We start from the raw sequence: 18,902 nt of genomic DNA on the forward strand, positions 1-18,902 counted from the left end.
TCTCACTGAAGCAAAAGGTAAGGTTAGACCTTAGCTGTAACATTTAAATTATTGTTCAATAAAATTATTAAATAATAATTTAATAATTTAAAATTATTGTTCAATATTATAAATTGCTGAAATTGTAAACTTTTGCTGAAATTGAAAACATAGGAAGAATAAGTGATAGGCTGTATGATAAAAAGGGCTATGAACTTTGGTTATAACATATTGTTTGAACAGTAGTTGAAAGAATCACATTACCTTATAATTTAAAAGAGAAGTTTTATAAAATGATATATCATTGGAATATGACTCCCAAAATATTATCTGGAATGTATAAAGGTATTTCAAATTTTGTTAGAAATGTGGAAGGGTCATTTTATCATGCCTGATTGCCTTGTAAAAACCAAAAAATTTGGGGTTCAGATACATATAATGATACAAAGAATTTTAAAGACTAATATTAAATTAGAACTTTTTTGCTGGTACTATTAGACAATTAGAAAATGCTATGGAAGACTACTTTCATATACAATTACCTCTTTAAGACTACTATATGTGCAAAAATAGAAAGATTCAGAAATACCTTTAGGCAAGAAAAACAAAAGGCACAGGTACAGTATATGTGGTACCTTGCTCAATAGTAGTAACTGTGAGGGGGATATTGGAGTCCTAGTGGACAACCATTTAAATATGAGCCAGCAGTGTGCAGCAGCTGCCAAAAAAGCCAAAACAGTTCTAGGCTGCATAAACAGAGGGATAGAATCAAGATCACGTGAAGTGTTAATACCACTTTATAATGCCTTGGTAAGGCCACACTTGGAAGACTGCATTCAGTTTTGGTCGCCATGATGTAAAAATGATGTGGAGACTCTAGAAAGAGTGCAGAGAAAAGCAACAAAGTTGATTAGGGGACTGGAGGCTAAAACATATGAAGAATGGTTGCAGGAACTGGGTATGTCTAGTTTAATGAAAAGAAGGACTAGGGGAGACATGATAGTATTCCAATATCTCAGGAGCTGCCACAAAGAAGAGGGAGTCAAGCGATTCTCCAAAGCACCTGAGGGTAGGACAAGAAACAATGGGTGGAAACTAATTAAGGAGAGTAGCAATTTAGGAGAATTTCCTGACAGTTAGAACAATTAATCTGTGGAACAACTTGCCTGCAGAAGTTGTGAATGCTTCAACACTGGAAATTTTTAAGATGTTGGATAATCATTTGTCTGAAGTGGTGTAGAGTTTCCTGCCTAAGCAGGGGGTTGGACTAGAAGACCTCCAAGGTCCCTTCCAACTCTGTTATTCTATTCTATTCTACCCACAGTGGAGGAATGGTTGGTGAAGAAGATGGAATTAGCAAAGATGGCAACTTATTTGCTTAGAGAAAGATCAATTACTACAGTTATTAGTGATTGAAAGTCTCTAAAGGACTTTTTCTGAAAAGAAAAGCAAACTGGTGATTTGTGGTTTCAATGATTCGAACGGGTAGAATACAGAAATAAGGGAATTATGACATCTTAGAAAGGATAAAAATATAAATGTACTTAAAACTGCTTGTCAGGTGTGCTTCCTTCAAAGTTCAGGAAAGAATGACCCAAACTCCATGTTTTATAGAGAAAGGTACTTTCACTAGAAATGAAGTGAACGCAACCACGGCTAAGCTGAAATTAAAGCAATAGGTGCAAAAAGTGCATATAGAAAGCATCCCCTCCCACTGTCCATCGTAAATCATCCAATCCAAAGGTCTCCCAGGGTCAGGTGGAAGCACGTCTGGCAGCGTCATCAATCAGGAATGCCACGACGGTTGACCCGATAGCCACTTCAAGGATTCAGTTTCGTTTCTTCCGAAGCCACGCCCCTCCTCCAGCACGCTTCCCCCCCAAGCTTCCTAGCTCTCCCCCCTCCCGGTTCCTATGGCAGCCAAAGCAGCAAAAGTGGGGGCTGACATTGATGTTAATATTGCCACTTCTTTATTACTTTTTTCTTTCTATCTTTTCTTTCTTTTCAGTTTCTTATTACTTTCCCCTGTTCTTTTTGTCTTTGCACCGCATTCTTTTTGTCTTTGCATTTGCATTGTTTTTATTCTGTTTAAAATCTCTTGAATAAAAACAATAACAAATAAAATAAACATAAATAAATAAAACTCATCTTTTTAATCTCCTCCAGGGCAAATACAATGTTAGGGGTCTTCTTTCCTATATTTTATCTCATTTGGAGTATACTATTTGTTAAAGATCGTTTTCAAATGCTAAACTTTTGAAAGATAGAATCATGGTCTCCCACTCATTAGATTGAGGTTGGATAGAAAACATCTAATACTGGGTAATTATTTGCTCAATCTTACCTGTGTAGATTGAACATAGACAATTTCCTTAATTTTACTCAATATCTTTTCTTGATGCATATATTACAACAGGACTTTTCACTTTTCCACAGAACTCTGGAGCTCCACAAGAATTTGATGGGTTCCATGAGAGACTAAGGGCAGAAGAAAAAAGTTTGCTTAAGCCCAATTTACTTTCTATCACCAGAGATTGGATTTGTGATCTGAATATCTTTTAATGAAGATTTTGAGATTTGAAACAATTTGAAAATTCCCTTATTATTTCATTGTACATGTAAAAGAATCTCTGATTTTTTGTGCATAGCCTCCAACTTTAATAAGATTAGTCTGCTGATATTCCCAAAAACATTGCCAAAATAATTTAATATGCTCTAGGTGAATAACTGTCCTATGTCAATCCTCTGACAACCTCCTGTAATTTGTTTCTGAATCATCTTGAATAATTGTATTATGCTGGCTGATCTTGGCTCATAAGAAAAAGTCAGGTGTCTCCTGGATTATTATCTATAATATCCTCAATACAGGAAAGGACAGCCTACAGACCACATACAACCCTATAGCATCCTTTCACTGTACTGCCAAAATTGGGAAATAATAGTCTAATAGTCTCCAAAAGTGCCTTCCTTGGTTAGATCAAGGAAACAAAGAAAAAAGGGGAAGAAGGGATGATAAAATAATGATGAAATGATAGTATATGTTGATTTTCAGAGGGTTTTGAGTGTTTAAAAGAAGGAAAAATAATAGTCAGGCTCAAATTATCCTTCTTTGGACACATTATGCAAAGACCTAACTTTCTGGAGAAGGCATTAATGCTGGGAAAGAAAGAGAAGAAGACAACCAAAGGGAAGGTGGATAGATTCAGTTACACTGGTAATGAATACACCAGTGGAAGACCTGAAAGACTAGGTTAGGGATAGGTTGTCATGGAGAAAATCTATCAGTGTCTCTAGGAGTCAAAAATGACTTGCACCTAAGTCACTCAGTGCATATTGATTGCACATAATCAATTCATCAATAAGTCAAAATTGTAGAGTGGTTAAATAAAATCTTCCTAAAAAACAGGATGGTATCTATTTAGAGCTGGAAACAGTATGTCAGACAAAAATGTTATTCATAGTTATACCTATAAATATTTGTGTGTGTGGAAAAACTGTATATTTCCTCTGATGTTTCAAACTCTTGTTAACCTTTTTAATATATTGTGACTGTCTGTCTGTATACAACACATAAAATGTGTTTACATAGGATAATCCAGACAAAATAGAAATTAGAATTAATTGGAATTAGTATATCTATAATTAAATAAAAATGACAAAGCAATTACTCTCATCTGTTCATTAAGTTGTATTGAAAGCTTTACTCATAAAATTATATTCAAAATAATTAAATTGTTTATTTTGGGTTTTATATAATAAAAAAAATAAATATTTGTTATATAATTCTGAGCTTAAACCTATCTTGAGAAATTCTCAATAAACATAGCTGATTAAATCAAACTACAATTACTAGATATAGGCCTTTTAAAAACTTGATTCAATGTTTAATAACAACAGCAATAGCACTTAGACTTACATACTACTTCACAGTGCTTTTACAGCCCTCTCTAAGTGGTTTCACAGAGTCAGCATATTGCCTCCAACAGTCTGGGTCCTCATTTTACTGACCTCGGAAGGATGGAAGGGTGAGTCAACCTTGAGCCTGGTGAGATTTGATCTGCCAAATTGCAGGCAGCTGGCAGTCAGCAGAAATAGCCTGCAGTACTGTATTCTAACCATTGCACCACTGCGGCTCTTGTTAATATTAGTATACCTATAATTAGTATGCCTATGATTTTCTGGTTTTAGTTGTTGTTTTTAGTTCCCTTATTTATTTTGTATGCTGAATTTTGTAACAAGAAGCCTCCTTATTGGTTAATTTAAAACAGTGAAGCATTGATGAACACATAATTCCCTTTTTTCTGCCGTGTAATTATTTTTCCACAAATGAAACAATTTATTCTTATTGCATTTTTCTGTTTAGAAAAAGCATTACAAATTAGAAATGTTGTTACAACTCCATCTCTCTCTCTCTCTCTCTCTCTCTCTCTCTCTCTCTCTCTCTCCCTCCCTCCCTCCCTCCCTCCCTCCCTCCCTCTCCCTCTCCCTCTCCCTCTCCCTCCCTTCCCCCCTCTCTCAGCATGTGACCAGCTTGCTCTGGGGGTAGCTGCATTATTTGGACCATCCCACAGCTCATCAGTCAGTGCAGTACAATCTATTTGCAATGCTCTTGAAGTTCCACATATTCAGATACGATGGAAACATCCAACAGTGGACCTCAAAGACTCTTTTTACATCAACCTCTATCCAGACTATGCAGCCATCAGCCGGGCAGTTTTAGATTTGGTGCTACATTACAACTGGAAGATAGTAACAGTTGTATATGAAGACAGTACAAGTAAGTATCGTGAAACATTTAAAAATATTATATTAACAGAAATGCTCCAGATTTTCTGCCTGCCTAATTATTAGATTAGAACTTCAGAAGCACTATGCCTTCTTCTTCTGCATTCACCTAAGATACTGGACTACAACCAAGAAGACTAGGTTGAAATCAACCTTCAGCCACAGAAACTCAATCGGTGACCTTGGGCTAATTATTGACACTTAGCCCAATCTATCTCTTGCAAGAAGGAAAAGAACTCCCCCCCTCACCTATCCCCCTCATCTCTACCCTTTTGGCTGCCCTCCACTCTGCCACTGCTGCCTAGCCATGTTGCCCCCCACTATCACCAGCTTACCTTCTCTGTCTTCTTCTTGCTACTGATGAAGCATACCCAGCTGAGGCAACTGCTGCTGTTTGTTAGGCCTTCATCAGGTCTTTGTGACGCCTCACCTCACCTTGCAAGGCCTCCAGGAGACCTCCATGATGCTTCCTAGTACCTCATCACAGAGGTCTCATGGAGGTGCTTATTGTTTAAAAACGTGCATAGTTTTTCTCATTATGCTTTTTGTTTTATCTCATTACTATTTGATGCTGGTTATATCTTTTTATGGAAATTTTGTCCTTTAAATACTTGCCTGGGAATAAGGTCCATTGACCTAAACAGAAGATGAACATTTATAGGATTAGGGATGAATTGGAGGTACAGCAGGGGTAAAATGCTCCTGGTTCGGACCGGCTTGGGCAAGTAGGTAGCGATGGCGGTGGGCAATTCGGAGAACCGGTAGCAAAAATCCCTGCCCCCGCCCCCCATGCCCAGCTGAGCCGTGCGATCATCAGAGCCTTTTTTTCCTTTTAAATAGCTCTGACGAGCCAAGCTCTGACAAGCCAAGCTCTGACGATCCCAGCTGAGTTGCCTGTTAATCAGGCAACTCAGCTTGGATTTTCAGACCCATTTAAAAGAAAAAAAGTTTCTTTTTTTCTCCCCCCCACCCACCCCAGCCTCCAGCTTACTTACTTTAACTGCTGGTCGCAACGCCTGCCTTGCTTCGCTTGCTGTAATACCTGCAATCCATTGCATCAGCAAGCACATGAATCTCTCTGCCTGCAATCAAGCTCATCGGTGAGCAGCTCTATCTGCATTGTGGACTTCAACTCCCTGCAAAGCTGGCTGAGGAATTCTGGGAGTTGAAGTCCACAAGTCTTAAAGTTGCCAAGGTTGGAGACCCCTGTTCTATTGGGTAAGTTTTTTTCCCCTTTGGGAGCTTTAAAAAAAATAGTTAATTGGGATTTTCGTTAGTTGTTCTTTTTTTAGGCCTAGCCATTTAAAGTTTAGGAAGTTTTAAATTTAGCTGCTTTTATATAAAAATAAAAATAAATTAAAATAAAATAATATTTGTGCAGCTTTCTGAGATTTAGTGTGTTTCTGTAGTGTTTCACTCTAACTACACAAACACACAAAATCTCACAAAGCTGTATGTGGAATTTTGTGTGTGTAAAGTGTGAAAGTTGGTTTTTTGGGCTTTTTGTGGCTGTGTGAGGTTCCTGCTTGTTGCAGGGGCCATTTTGAGGCTAGCACAGCTGCTTTTACATTGTGGGTGAGCCAGTTGTGTTGTGTTGTGTTGTGTTGTGTTGTGTTGTGTTGTGTTGTGTTGTGTGTGTGTAAAGTGTGAAAGTTGTTTTTTTGGCTTTTTGTGGCTGTGTGAGGTTCCTGCTTGTTGCAGGACCATTTTGGGTCTAGCACAGCTGCTTTTACATTGTGGGTGAGTCAGTTGTGTTGTGTTGTGTTGTGTGTGTGTAAAGTGTGAAAGTTGTTTTTTTTTGGGCTTTTTGTGGCTGTGTGAGGTTCCTGCTTGTTGCGGGGCCATTTTGGATCTAGCACAGCTGCTTTTACATTGTGGGTGAGCCAGTTGTGTTGTGTTGTGTTTTGTAGGTTAAAAAAGGGCAAAGAAGTGACATTGACTTGGCCACGCCCACCCAGTCACCTTACCACCAAGTCCCGCCCACTAATTAAGCCACGCCCACAGCAAAAAAATTTAGATTTCACCCCTGAGGTACAGTAACAATAGCAATAGCACTTAGACTTATATACTGTTCCTTAGTGCTTTACAGCTCTCTCTAAGCGGTTTACAGAGTCAGCATATTGGCCCCAACCAATCTGGGTCTTCATTTTACCAACTTCGGAAGGATGGAAGGCTGAGTCAACCTTGAGCCGGTGAGAATCAAATTGCTGGCAGTGAGCTGAATGCAATACTGCATTCTAACCACTGCACCACCTCCAATAGAAGAAAATGGAATAGACATTCAATCAAGTAATCCATGGGATTCTATTCTTAATTTTTTTCTGTAGGTTTGCCAGCCTATTTTTGTTTCTATTGTAAGTAATTCTTAGATTAATTTAAAAAATATTGAATTCTTTTAATGATATTTTCTGTAGGTTTGCCAGCCTATTTTTGTATCTATTGTAAGTAATTCTTAGATTAATTAAAAAATATTTAATTCTTTTAATGATATTTTGCCTACATAGCATTTATGCATTATATATTTATTACTTTTTTTTAGTCCAAAGTAGGCATTTGAATCCAAACTCAGACTCTATCCTTGAGACAGGAAGCTATGAAATATCAGGGATGCATATCAAGGGACGATGTGTCTGTAATTTATCAGAGGGGGAAAAAACCACCCAATGATCTTAACTACCATCTCCCTTCCCAGCATGCAATTTATAGGAGTGGGAAGCCCTGTTCAAACCAAAGCTAGAGCAGATAGCAAAGACTTAGATCCCTTCTAATCCTCATGACAAGATCATTTTTGCATCAGATGGGTTCCCATTTATTTTGGAGCTAAATGGGAAAGGAACCAAAAATGATAAGGGTTGAAAAGTAATATAATCTCTTCTTCCTTTTGACATATTTTCTTGTCACCTCACAGAACATATTTGTAGATATGAAAAGAGATCTGTAGGCATTATGGATTAGACTTTTCCTTAATTAATCCATTTCCCCCCATTAAAATTCACCAGCAGCTATAATGTGAATTTTTCTTGCTGAGGACACCATATGATACAGGATCTTTTTGAGCCAAGAAGTTTTAAACCATAATTACAGCAGATATTATTATGCATTTCTCTGTTACTGTAACCTTCAGGAATGACTGAAGAAGCTTCTTTGGCAATAGAAGCTTAAGTTAGCCAAGCTGTCGATTTACAGCCAACTTACATATCTACCTTTATATTCAAAGTCTTTTCAGGAAGCCCACAAACCTGATTCAGCCAATACCAGATTTGTTTAGTGCTTCTACAATTTTCACTTCAATAGTCATAATGGTTTATATTTTTTATTGGCTTGTGGATGTTTAAAAACTGAAAGAAGAAAATCAGTCTACCAGGAAAAAAGTCAATTTTATCAGGCCTTGAGCAAAGACAATAGCTGGCAAGAGAGCAATCACTCCTGCACATCAGAGTAACTAGAGTGATGCTTTATGCTGTTTTATACATCAGTTTGCATTCTTTCAGTGCAATTCTTATGCTGCAGCTGTTATAGGGAGCCATACAAAGCAAAGCAAATGGGTCCATTCACAAATCTGCTGAAGATTCATTACCATAATTACCATTTGTTAGAGGGTTCTTTTAAGCAACCCTTGCTTGTATTCAGATTCTTTCTTTGCAGGCTCTCTTTTGACTTAATAGGAAAAATTCTTAAATATGTATATGCACGTATATGCATAAAGGAAGAATTATTTGCATACATGGTTGGAAGGCTGATAGAGAGTACTATGCTGGTACTCCTTGACTTATAACTATTCATTTAGTGACAGTTGGAAATTACAATGGTAGTGAAAAAGTGACAGGGCCATTTTTTTGCACTTACCATAGCAGCATCCCCATCATCAATTAATCAGAATTTGGATGCTTGGCAACTGGCATGCATTTATGACAGTTGCAGTGTCCAAGGGTAATGTGATCAGCTTTTGTAACCTTTTCACAACAGCTGCAAGTGATTCACTTGACATCTGTAGCAAGAAAAATCATAGACTTTTCAAAACTCAAATAACAGCTGTCTTGCTTAACAACAGAAAGTCGAGGATTACCTATATATATAGTCCTATATACTGAATTTAGCAAAACACATCCATTCATACTTGTAACAAGGTTATTACACACACACACACACACACACACACACACACACACACACACACACACGGAAGCATCTTTACTTTTTGAGGAAACAGAAAATATTCAACTGTATGTATTTTCTCCAGCATCCTGTACCACTTTAAATTTCTATGTTTGATACCTGTGCACTATTTTTCATGTGTAGCACCTCATTATGTTTTCATTTCTTATTTAGTTATTTACAGAAATGTGATAGAAGTAATGTATAAAAAGGGAAGTTGTTTGTCAGCTCTGGTACTGACATAGTCACCTTGTGTAGACCACCTTTTACCTTGTGTTTCTGTCCTTGGCCAAAGCTAGGAAAACATTAGGCATTTCTAACCCAGTTGTGCCATATTTAAATATATCTCCCATCCTTTATCTTGCTATGTAACTTCAACTTTTCTGAGTTTCATTCCCTCTACAACCTTGGAATGACTGTCTCATTTCTCCTTTGCCAAATCCACCACAATTCTGTCTCCTTCACTTTGATATCTCCTTCTGAATTTTGGATTACAGGGGAGTCACTTGGCTGGTTCCCTCATCTTGCTGCCTATCTCAGCATTGCCAAACCTGGCCGTCTTTTAGGTGTATAGACATCAAATTCCAAAATTCCCATGGTTGCATGGACACTGTCCATGGTACTAAAGGCAACATTTGGAACATGTCAGTGCTGGTGAAAACTGACCAGCAAAGAAACTGACCAGCAAAATATTTTCATATTAACAGTATGCAGTTGGTAATGTTTAACAGTAAATTAATTTTACGTTTCTCTCCTCAGGATCTTTTTTCCCCCTTTTCTTTAGTTTATTTTAATCAATAAATAATTCTTTATTCATTATCATTTTTTTCCCTGTTCGCTTTATGTCTCTACTGTAATAAAAAAGTATAAAAAATTAAAAAAAAATACTGCTGAATATCGCAACAGTTCACTGCTGAATTTTTTATGAAACATTATTCCATTTGTGCACTATTTAATTGTTCAGTGATCTTGGATATTTAAGAGGTTTTTTTTAATGGCAATACTTATACCAGGGTATACTTACATGAAACACATGGGCTCCTGAAATATTTTCCAAAGTTTGTCATTAAATTTTAATTTTTAATGTGAAATAAAATTATGAAATATACAACTTGGCTAATTACCATTCGTAATGCAAAGATAGCAAATTTTGTCCTAGATCTTCCCACTGTTTGACAATGCCTTTTTATATATTATTCAAAGTCTACATGTGGATTGGCCTTGCACACCCCTGTTTTAAATAATAAAACTCATTTAACAACAACAACAAAAACCACTCCCACAGGAAAATGTGTCAATTTATTTGATGACTATATAGTTTCTACTCTTTTTCTAGATAAAGATTCTATAGCACTAACATACAAATACATTTTTCAGCTTTCCCTCTTAATTTATTTTTCTTCTTATAAGAAAAAATGGTAGTAAAACAAAAAAAAAAAATTCCAATGACCCTGGTAAAACTCTCTGATGTAGGGCTGTCTGAAAAACCTGGTTTGAAAGCATATCATAAAAGTTCAGAAAAGGAAGGGAAAAAAGTCTATAAATTTTCTCAATGAATTGTGTGATCAATTATAGTTTATCAAATTAAACTTTTAGTTGGTGCAAACTTGAAATTTGTTGCAGAACAGTCAATTTAAATGTTGAATATAAATGGCAGCAAAGATTCATTGAACAGAAAGGACATCTGAATGATTGGATGTCATTTTCTAGGTCTAATTCGTCTGCAAGAACTCATCAAAGCCCCTTCAAGGTATAACATTAAAATCAAAATACGCCAATTGCCCTCTGGAAATAAAGATGCTCGGCCATTACTCAAGGAGATGAAGAGGGGCAGAGAGTTCTTTGTGATATTTGATTGTTCACATGACACAGCAGCTGAAATCATGAAACAGGTAAGAAGGAGTGAAAGACCCACGTCATCTGGTTTGCAGTTGCTAGAAAGCACAGCATCATTTGGGGGAGGTTTAAGCTTTTGTTCATTACCATAATCCCTCTCTGAGAACAGAAAAGTTCTTTTAGCCTTCCTGATTGAAGGAGAAACCCATTTAAAAGTTATGATCAGCATCAGCAATTGGCCTCTGGGATAGCACTCATCTCAACCAGATATAAAGATTATATGCATGTCCTAAGCTTAAGCACTATCTAAATACCCAATTTCAAATGGCAGACATCTGATATAAAAAATGATGGATGGCAATGAATAATAAACTTAATTTTGCCCAATTGCTAGTGACAGCTATCCTAATGTATAACTTGTTCCCCCATGGAGGCATACCTGACACCTTGAGCAATGAAAAGTTTAAAAATATCCCAGGATTTGTTGCATCCTCCTAACATGTATTTTTACCAAAGCTATATCCTAGGTTTCAGTTTTATGGATACAGTTTCTTGTTTTATGAAGAATTATATTTTATTATTGTTTGCCTGGGAGCTGCCAGTGTGATCGAGGTAAAAGCTGCAAATAAATTTGCTCAAAATTGTGACAGGTTAACAATCAACGACATAAACACAACTGCAATAGGTGATGTGGGCAAAAGCAATAATTACAATGGGAGGTCCCTTGGTCAAATAAACGTTGACATCTGGTTGAAATCTTATCTTTAGATCAAAGGGTCAAGACCCATGGATCTGAGATTCAGACAGTTGTTTACAGTTACATGTTTAGTTGTCTCTACTGAATCCTACTGTATTTTGTATTATTAGAATCCTTTGAACTTTTCCCAAAGGTGCTTTTTCAAGAGGCAACTGGACTTTCTGGGGTTTTTTTTGAAGACGTTTCGCTTCTCATCCAAGAAGCTTCTTCAGCTCTGAAAGTCCAGTTGCCTCTTGAAAAAGCACCTTTGAGACAACCATGACCTGGATAATTGAGTGTCTCCTTAGACCTTTGAACTTTTGAATCTGTAGGAAGAAACTAAAGCTATTTATACACAAGCCTGTTATTCAGACATGGTTGAGGCAATATGTATCATCACTGATGTTCTGTCAGCACATGATGTTGTTTGATGACTGAAAAAATGCTGTAAATTACTAGTGAGGAAATGAAATAATATTACATTTGGTGTGTGTGTGTGTGTGTGTGTGTGTGTGTGTGTGTGGGTGGGTGCGCACGCGTGTGTGTCAGTGGTTGGTTGTTACCGGTTCACCCCAGTTCAGGCGAACTGGTAGCAGCGGTGGCGGGAGGCTATGCCCACCCGCCTGGACATCATCAAGTACAATCTGCGCATGTGCAGAAGCTTCTGTGCATGTGCAGAAGTGGTGTGCGTGCGTGCAAACCCGTAGCAAACGTAAGTGAAACCCAACCCTGGTATATGTGTGTGTGTATGTATAGATACATACATACATACATACACACCTGTTGAAATATTATTAGTGATTTAAACCAGGGTTGAAGCTAATCAAAAACATAAAAACTCATTCAAGCAGCAATGATTTATCTATCTAATGTAAACTAGAATAGAGGCCTCATTAGAAATTTCTTGAATTTTGTTATGGACAATGATTATAAACAGATGGAAGGTTATCATAATGTATTGGAGTTATATATCATCTAGACAAGACTAACCTGTTCTGTACATTTTCAAGGTAATATGAATAGCTAAAGGAATTGAATTTTCTATTGAATTAGCAATAACTTATTGATACAGACTGAGCGCAGCCACGTGTTTATTGGACCCGTGTCCCTCCTGGCTGGTGCTGGCCTCTCAGGAGGTTACACGAGGCTGGCTCCAGGGGATTATAAATGCTTCCTTGAGAGAGGGTGCCTTCCCCGCCGCCTTGAAAGAGGCGGTGGTGAAGCGTCTCCTCAAGAAGCCTTCCCTGGACCCAGCAGTGTTGGCTAATTACCGTCCAGTCTCCAACCTTCGCTTCGTTGAGAAGGTTGTTGAGAGTGTGGTAGCGCGACAGCTTCCTCAGTACTTGGATGAATCAGCTTATCTAGATCCGTTCCAGTCGGGCTTCAGGCCTGGATACAGCACGGAAACGGCATTGGTCGCATTGGTAGATGATCTCTGGAGGGCCCGGGACAGGGGTTGCTCCTCTGTCCTGGTCCTATTAGACCTCTCAGCAGCTTTTGATACCATCGACCATGGTATCATGCTGCACCGGTTGGAAGAGTTAGGGGTGGGGGGCACCGTGTTGCGGTGGTTCTCCTCCTTTCTCTCTGATCGGTCGCAGTCTGTGTTGACAGGGGGGCAGAGATCGACCCCGAGGCCCCTTGTATGTGGGGTGCCACAGGGGTCGGTTCTCTCACCCCTTCTGTTCAACATTTATGTGAAGCCGCTGGGTGAGATCATCCGTGGTTTTGGGGTGAAGTATCATCAGTATGCTGATGATACTCAGCTATACATCTCCTCCCCGGACCACCCCAATGATGCCCTTGAAGTGATGTCCCAGTGCCTGGAGGCTGTACGGATCTGGATGGGGAGGAACAGACTCAGGCTCAACCCATCCAAGACCGAGTGGCTGTGGTTTCCGACGTCCCGATATAGTCAGTTGGTGCCATCACTGGCTATTGGGGATGAGTCATTGCCCCCCAGGGAGAGGGTTCGCAACTTAGGCGTCCTCTTGGACTCATGGCTGTCTTTAGAAGAACACTTGACGACTGTGGCCGGGAGGTCTTTTTATCAGGTTCGCCTGATTTGCCAGTTGCGTCCCTTTCTGGATCGGGACTCGTTAAATACGGTCACTCATGCCCTCGTCACTTCATGCCTGGACTACTGTAATGCTCTCTACATGGGGCTCCCCTTGAGGAGCACCCGGAGGCTCCAGCTGGTCCAAAATGCGGCCGCGCGGGTAGTTATGGGAGCAGCATGGCGCTCCAATGTGGCTCCCCTCCTGCGCGAGCTGCACTGGCTCCCTGTGGTCTTCCGGGTGTGCTTCAAGGTCTTAGTTATCACCTTTAGAGCGCTCCATGGCTTAGGACCGGGGTACTTACGAGACCGCCTTCTGCCACCAATAGCCTCTCACCGCCCAGTACGCTCCCATAGAGAGGGGCTTCTCAGGGTGCCGTCAGCCAAACAGTGTCGACTGGCGGCACCCAGGGGGAGAGCCTTTTCTGTGAGGGCACCCACCATCTGGAACGAGCTCCCCCCAGAGATACAGAAGATTCCGGATCTGCGCACTTTCCGCCATGCCCTCAAAACATTCCTGTTTCAGCAGGCCGGCCTGGCCTAACTTTCCCTTTATATTGCTTTTGATTTTATTTTAAACTGGGATGTCTTGAATTATCTAGGACCAGAGTGTTTAGTATATTTTAATTGGATTTTTATTAACGTTTGTATTACATGTATTTTTATCGTTCGCTGTTCACCGCCCTGAGTCCCTCAGGAATAGGGTGGTATATAAATTTAATAAATAAATAAATAAATAAATAAATAAATAAATAAATAAATAAATAAATAAATAAACAAACTTGACTGATATCTGAAATTAGCAAAGCTATACATTGCAAAAAGCACTATTCAGCTTTTGGTATATATTGAATTCTGAAACAAATATTTGCATAGCTGAATCACGTAATAAATAATTGATCTCTTAATCTTATAACTAATTGCAATCATTCTAAAATCCTAATATAAATAATGTATAACTAGACTTCTTAGCTCTCGTGTAGATTTGTTTTTATTTTTAAATTTCATTGGTGTACATTTGTTTGTTTTGCAACACCAGCATATAGTGCATATGGAGTCTTTCTCCGTAGATGTAGCTAACTGAGGATTATCTTAATTAACTCAGACTGAATATATTATTTCAGAGTATATATTGTAACAATTAGGGAGATGCTGAAAGTACCTTGAGATGTTGGAAAACTGAATCTTTAGTAATCTTAACATATGCCCAGATAGAAAGTTGCTATCAAGATTAGTGCATACTGCGAGCATTCATTCAGTTGTGAATGTTCATTAAATGGAGAATTCATGATTGAGTGTCATAGTATGTTCACACTTACTCAGATGGAGAATATAGAATACTTGTGATGCAATGCATGGAATCAAGGTTGCAGAACTATTCCCAGTCTTTGACTCTGCAGCTGCATCTCAGTGTCCACTGCAGTGACACCTCTGCTAAAGCAGGAACATATTTGAAGCAGTATTTTGAGGAAGCCAGAGTTAGTTCAGATAAATACAGGCAGTCAAATACTGAAGGTCGGAAATTCTAGTCTGCAAGTAATTGGCTCTTCATTGTGTAATAGATGCCTGTACCAATAAACCAATGTTAATAAAAGGGACTAATGTCTTTGAGGTAGTGCATTGGACTGAAAGTTAAGTTATCAGAATTCCACTCGAGTAAATTCTTTTTTAAAATCCAGGACTTGTTCTATTGCAATTAGGTTGAGAATTTTTAGTTCAACCTGACAGAAAGCAGATTGGACACATCACAAAAATGGCAGATTTTTCCACACAAAGAAAGGGTTAATTGGGATTTTAGAATCCTATCAGTTAGTACTTCCCTTGATGGAATTCAACTTCTCTGATATTTAGAAAATTGCCTAGCAAGAATTGTACCAAAATTTATCATTGACATCTTATGCATTCTGACTTATTTCTTTAACTAACTTTTTCTTTAAACCACAAGTTATGTAAAAATAATTTATTATTGATGAAAACTGTGCTATATGAGCAATTTTAGCTTATATCATTTCAGATTCTGCTTCCAGGTGAAAACTGTGTGCCTAAATGTTCTGGTTAATTTGCCAGTCACTGTACTGTATTGAGTACAGAATGCTGTTCTGTATTCTGCTAGTATCTCATGGAAGAAAGAAATAAGTTGAAGGAAGCCTGACAAAAGTAATAAAGGAGTGCAAGGGAAGTGAGAGAATTGGTACTTGATAGTTTCAGCGGGGTTTCAACTTTGTGCAGATAAGTCAGGATGAGAATATATATAAGAACAGAATATATGGGGGGGGATCTTTCCAAGGATTTCTGCTAAGCTTTAGCAGACAGAAAAGAATAAAACACATATATGTGTACTGCATGAAGAGACATGTGTCTATAAAGAGGAGAAAAATTTGGCGCATGATAGGCTTACTCAACAGATTAACTGTCCAGAGAAATAGACTAACAAATAGGAGAATGTAATATAATGAATGAAATATGAAAAAAAATCTCTGGGAAGGGCAATAGTTATACCAGAAGTGTAGCCAGAAAATGATATTAAGAATGCCCACAGGTAACTTTAATTAGAAAAATTAGCCTGGATGTTGGTACTCTGGGACGAAGAACTAAAGTACATTGAAATAATTCATAATATTGATATTCAACATTTGGAGGAAAAATTCAACATTTCTATCCAGAAATTTCAGGCAAAAATCCAAATGAATTACAACTAAATGAAAGCTGAAAACTTTTGGTTAATGCTGATAAGTGAGAATAGTATCAATAAGGGCAGGACTAGCTTCTCACTCTCTCTGATTCATGCCAGTAAAACATAACATATGCCCTTTCAGGGTAGGGAAGGAGACTTACATGTTTTATCAGAAGGGGGGCTGGTAGAAAGAAAAGACGATGTTGGTCCATTTGGCATTGTTCATGCTTATCATTAGCATGCTGTGCTTGACAGAATACCTTTGAGAAATGTGACTTCATTCCAAAGCCAATCACTAGATGTTTCTATGAGCATTAGAATGACAGCAACTTCCTTCCTATTCTTTCCACAAAGTGCCAAAGGGATGCCTATGTTAAATTGGTTTCTGTGGGCAGATAATAAAGAAATGCTCTCTGTTATTCTTCCATCATATGGGGATATGGGATTACTAAGAGAATGCTATGAAAATCAGTGACCTGCTGTAATTACCTGAGACAGTAGGAAAAGTCTGTATATGCAGGTAGATATTTTGATTGATAGTACTTGAAGCAACTGCATGATTCATGATACCATTATTATATTATTGTTAAAATTTAAACCTCATTGTTCGGCTTTGTTTCTTCTTATGAATACCCAAAATGGCTGTTGGAGTTCCAAGCTACAGAACATTTCTGAATTATTATTTTTGGGGGTGCTTATCCAGTTATATATTTTGTTCAGAAAGAAAATACCTGACTTTTCTGTCAAATGGACTGCCATATATTTACATTAAAAGCTTGTACTTATAAAACTATTCCATGATAATACTATGAGACTATGTTTAGTTAGTTTAGTTTAGTTTATTTGATTTATATACCGCCCTACTCCTGAAGGACTCAGGGTGGTGAACAGCCACAAGATAAGAACACATAAATACGAAATTTAAAAACAGAATAAAACTGAATTAAACAATTTGGCCAAAGACAGATTTAAAACACCCCAATAAATTAAGAATGAATTAAAATTTGCATTTTAAAAAGGGAAAAAGGGAAAAATTAGGCCAGGCCAGCCTGATGGAATAAAAAGGTCTTGAGAGTGCGGCGGAAGGTGTGTAGATCCGGGATCCTCCGTATCTCCAGGGGGAGCTCATTCCAGATAGTAGGTGCCCCCACAGAGAAGGCTCTCCCCCTGGGGGCCGCCAGTCGACATTGTTTGGCCGACGGCACCCAGAGGAGCCCCTCTCTATGAGAGCATACCGGCTAGTGGGAGGCTACTGGTGGCAGCAGGTGGCCCCGTAGATAACCAGGTCCTAAGCCATGGAGAACTCTAAAGGTGATAACCAAGACCTTGAAGCACACACGGAAGACCACCGGGAGCCAGTGCAGCTCACGCAGGAGAGGTGTTACATGGGAATGCCATGTCACTCCCATAACCACCCGCACGGCCACACTCTGCGCCAGTTGGAGCCTCCGGGTGCTCCTCAAGGGGAGCCCCATGTAGAGAGCGTTGCAGTAGTCCAGGCAGGAAGTGACAAGGGCATGAGTGACCATGCATAAGGAGTCCCGATCCAGAAAGGGATGCAACTGGCGAATCAGGCGAACCTGATGAAAAATCCTCCTGGTCACGGCCATCAAATGCTCTTCTAAAGACTGCCGTGAATCCAGGAGGATGCCCAAGTTGCGAGCCCTCTCCGTGGGGGCCAGCGATTTACCCCAATGGTCAGTGATGGCACCAACTGACTATATCAGGACGTCGGAAACCACAGCCACTCAGTCTTGGATGGGTTGAGCCTGAGCCTGTTTCTCCCCATCCAGATCCACATGGCCTCCAGGCACCGGGACATCACTTCAAGGGCATCGTTGGGGTGGTCCGGGGTGGAGATGTACAGCTGATAGTACTTCACCCCGAAACCACGGATGATCTCACCCAGCGGCTTTACATAAATGTTGAACAGAAGGGGCGAGAGGACCGAACCTTGTGGCACCCCACATATGAGGCACCTCGGGGTCGATCTCTGCCCCCCTGCTAAAACAGACTGCAATCGGTGGGAGAGAAAGGAGGAGAACCATTGCAACACAGTGCTCCCCACCCCTAACTCTTCCAACCAGTGCAGCATGATATCATGGTCGATGGTATCAAAAGCCACTGAGAGATGTAATAGGACCAGGACAGAGGAGCAACCTCTGTCCCGAGCCCTCCAGAGATCATCAACCAATGTGACCAATGCCATTTCCGTGCTGTACCCAGGCCTGAAGCCCGACTGGAACGGATCCAGATACACCGTTTCATCCATGTGCTGGGGGAGTTGTCGCGTAACCACACTCTCAACAACCTTCGCCACAAAGCTAAGGTTGGAGACTGGACGATAATTAGACAACACTGTCGGGTCCAGGGAAGGCTTCTTGAGGAGACGCCTCACCACTGCCTCTTTCAAGGCAGCAGGAAAGTCACCCTCACTCAATGAAGCATTTATAATCCCCTGGAGCCAGCCTCGCGTCACCTCCCAAGAAGCCAGCACTAACCAGGAGGGACACAGGTCCAACAAACATGTGGTCGTGTTCAGTCTACCCAGAATCATGTCCACGTCATCAGGAGTCACAGGATCAAACTCATCCCAGATAACATTCTCAAGACCTGCCTCAGTCATCCCCCCTGAAACTACCCAGTTGGAGTCCAGACCTTCCCGAATCTGAGTGATTTTG

General features: G+C 39.5%; 1 protein-coding gene across 1 annotated transcript in view; it reads left to right on the forward strand.

Moving 5' to 3' along the window:
* GRIK1 (glutamate ionotropic receptor kainate type subunit 1) overlaps window positions 1-18,902 on the forward strand; it is a 162,433-nt gene that overhangs the window by 81,970 nt on the left and 61,561 nt on the right. The window contains exons 3-4 of the mRNA XM_070943569.1: window positions 4,499-4,756; window positions 10,630-10,811. Of these exons, the coding sequence (XP_070799670.1) occupies window positions 4,499-4,756; window positions 10,630-10,811 (440 nt within the window). The remainder of the gene's footprint in view (window positions 1-4,498; window positions 4,757-10,629; window positions 10,812-18,902) is intronic.

Source organism: Pituophis catenifer, unplaced genomic scaffold, assembly GCF_029215685.1.
Source record: "Pituophis catenifer annectens isolate HBS135680 unplaced genomic scaffold, rPitCat1.0.hap2 SCAF_4, whole genome shotgun sequence".
In the NCBI taxonomy this organism is placed as follows: Eukaryota; Metazoa; Chordata; class Lepidosauria; order Squamata; family Colubridae; genus Pituophis; species Pituophis catenifer.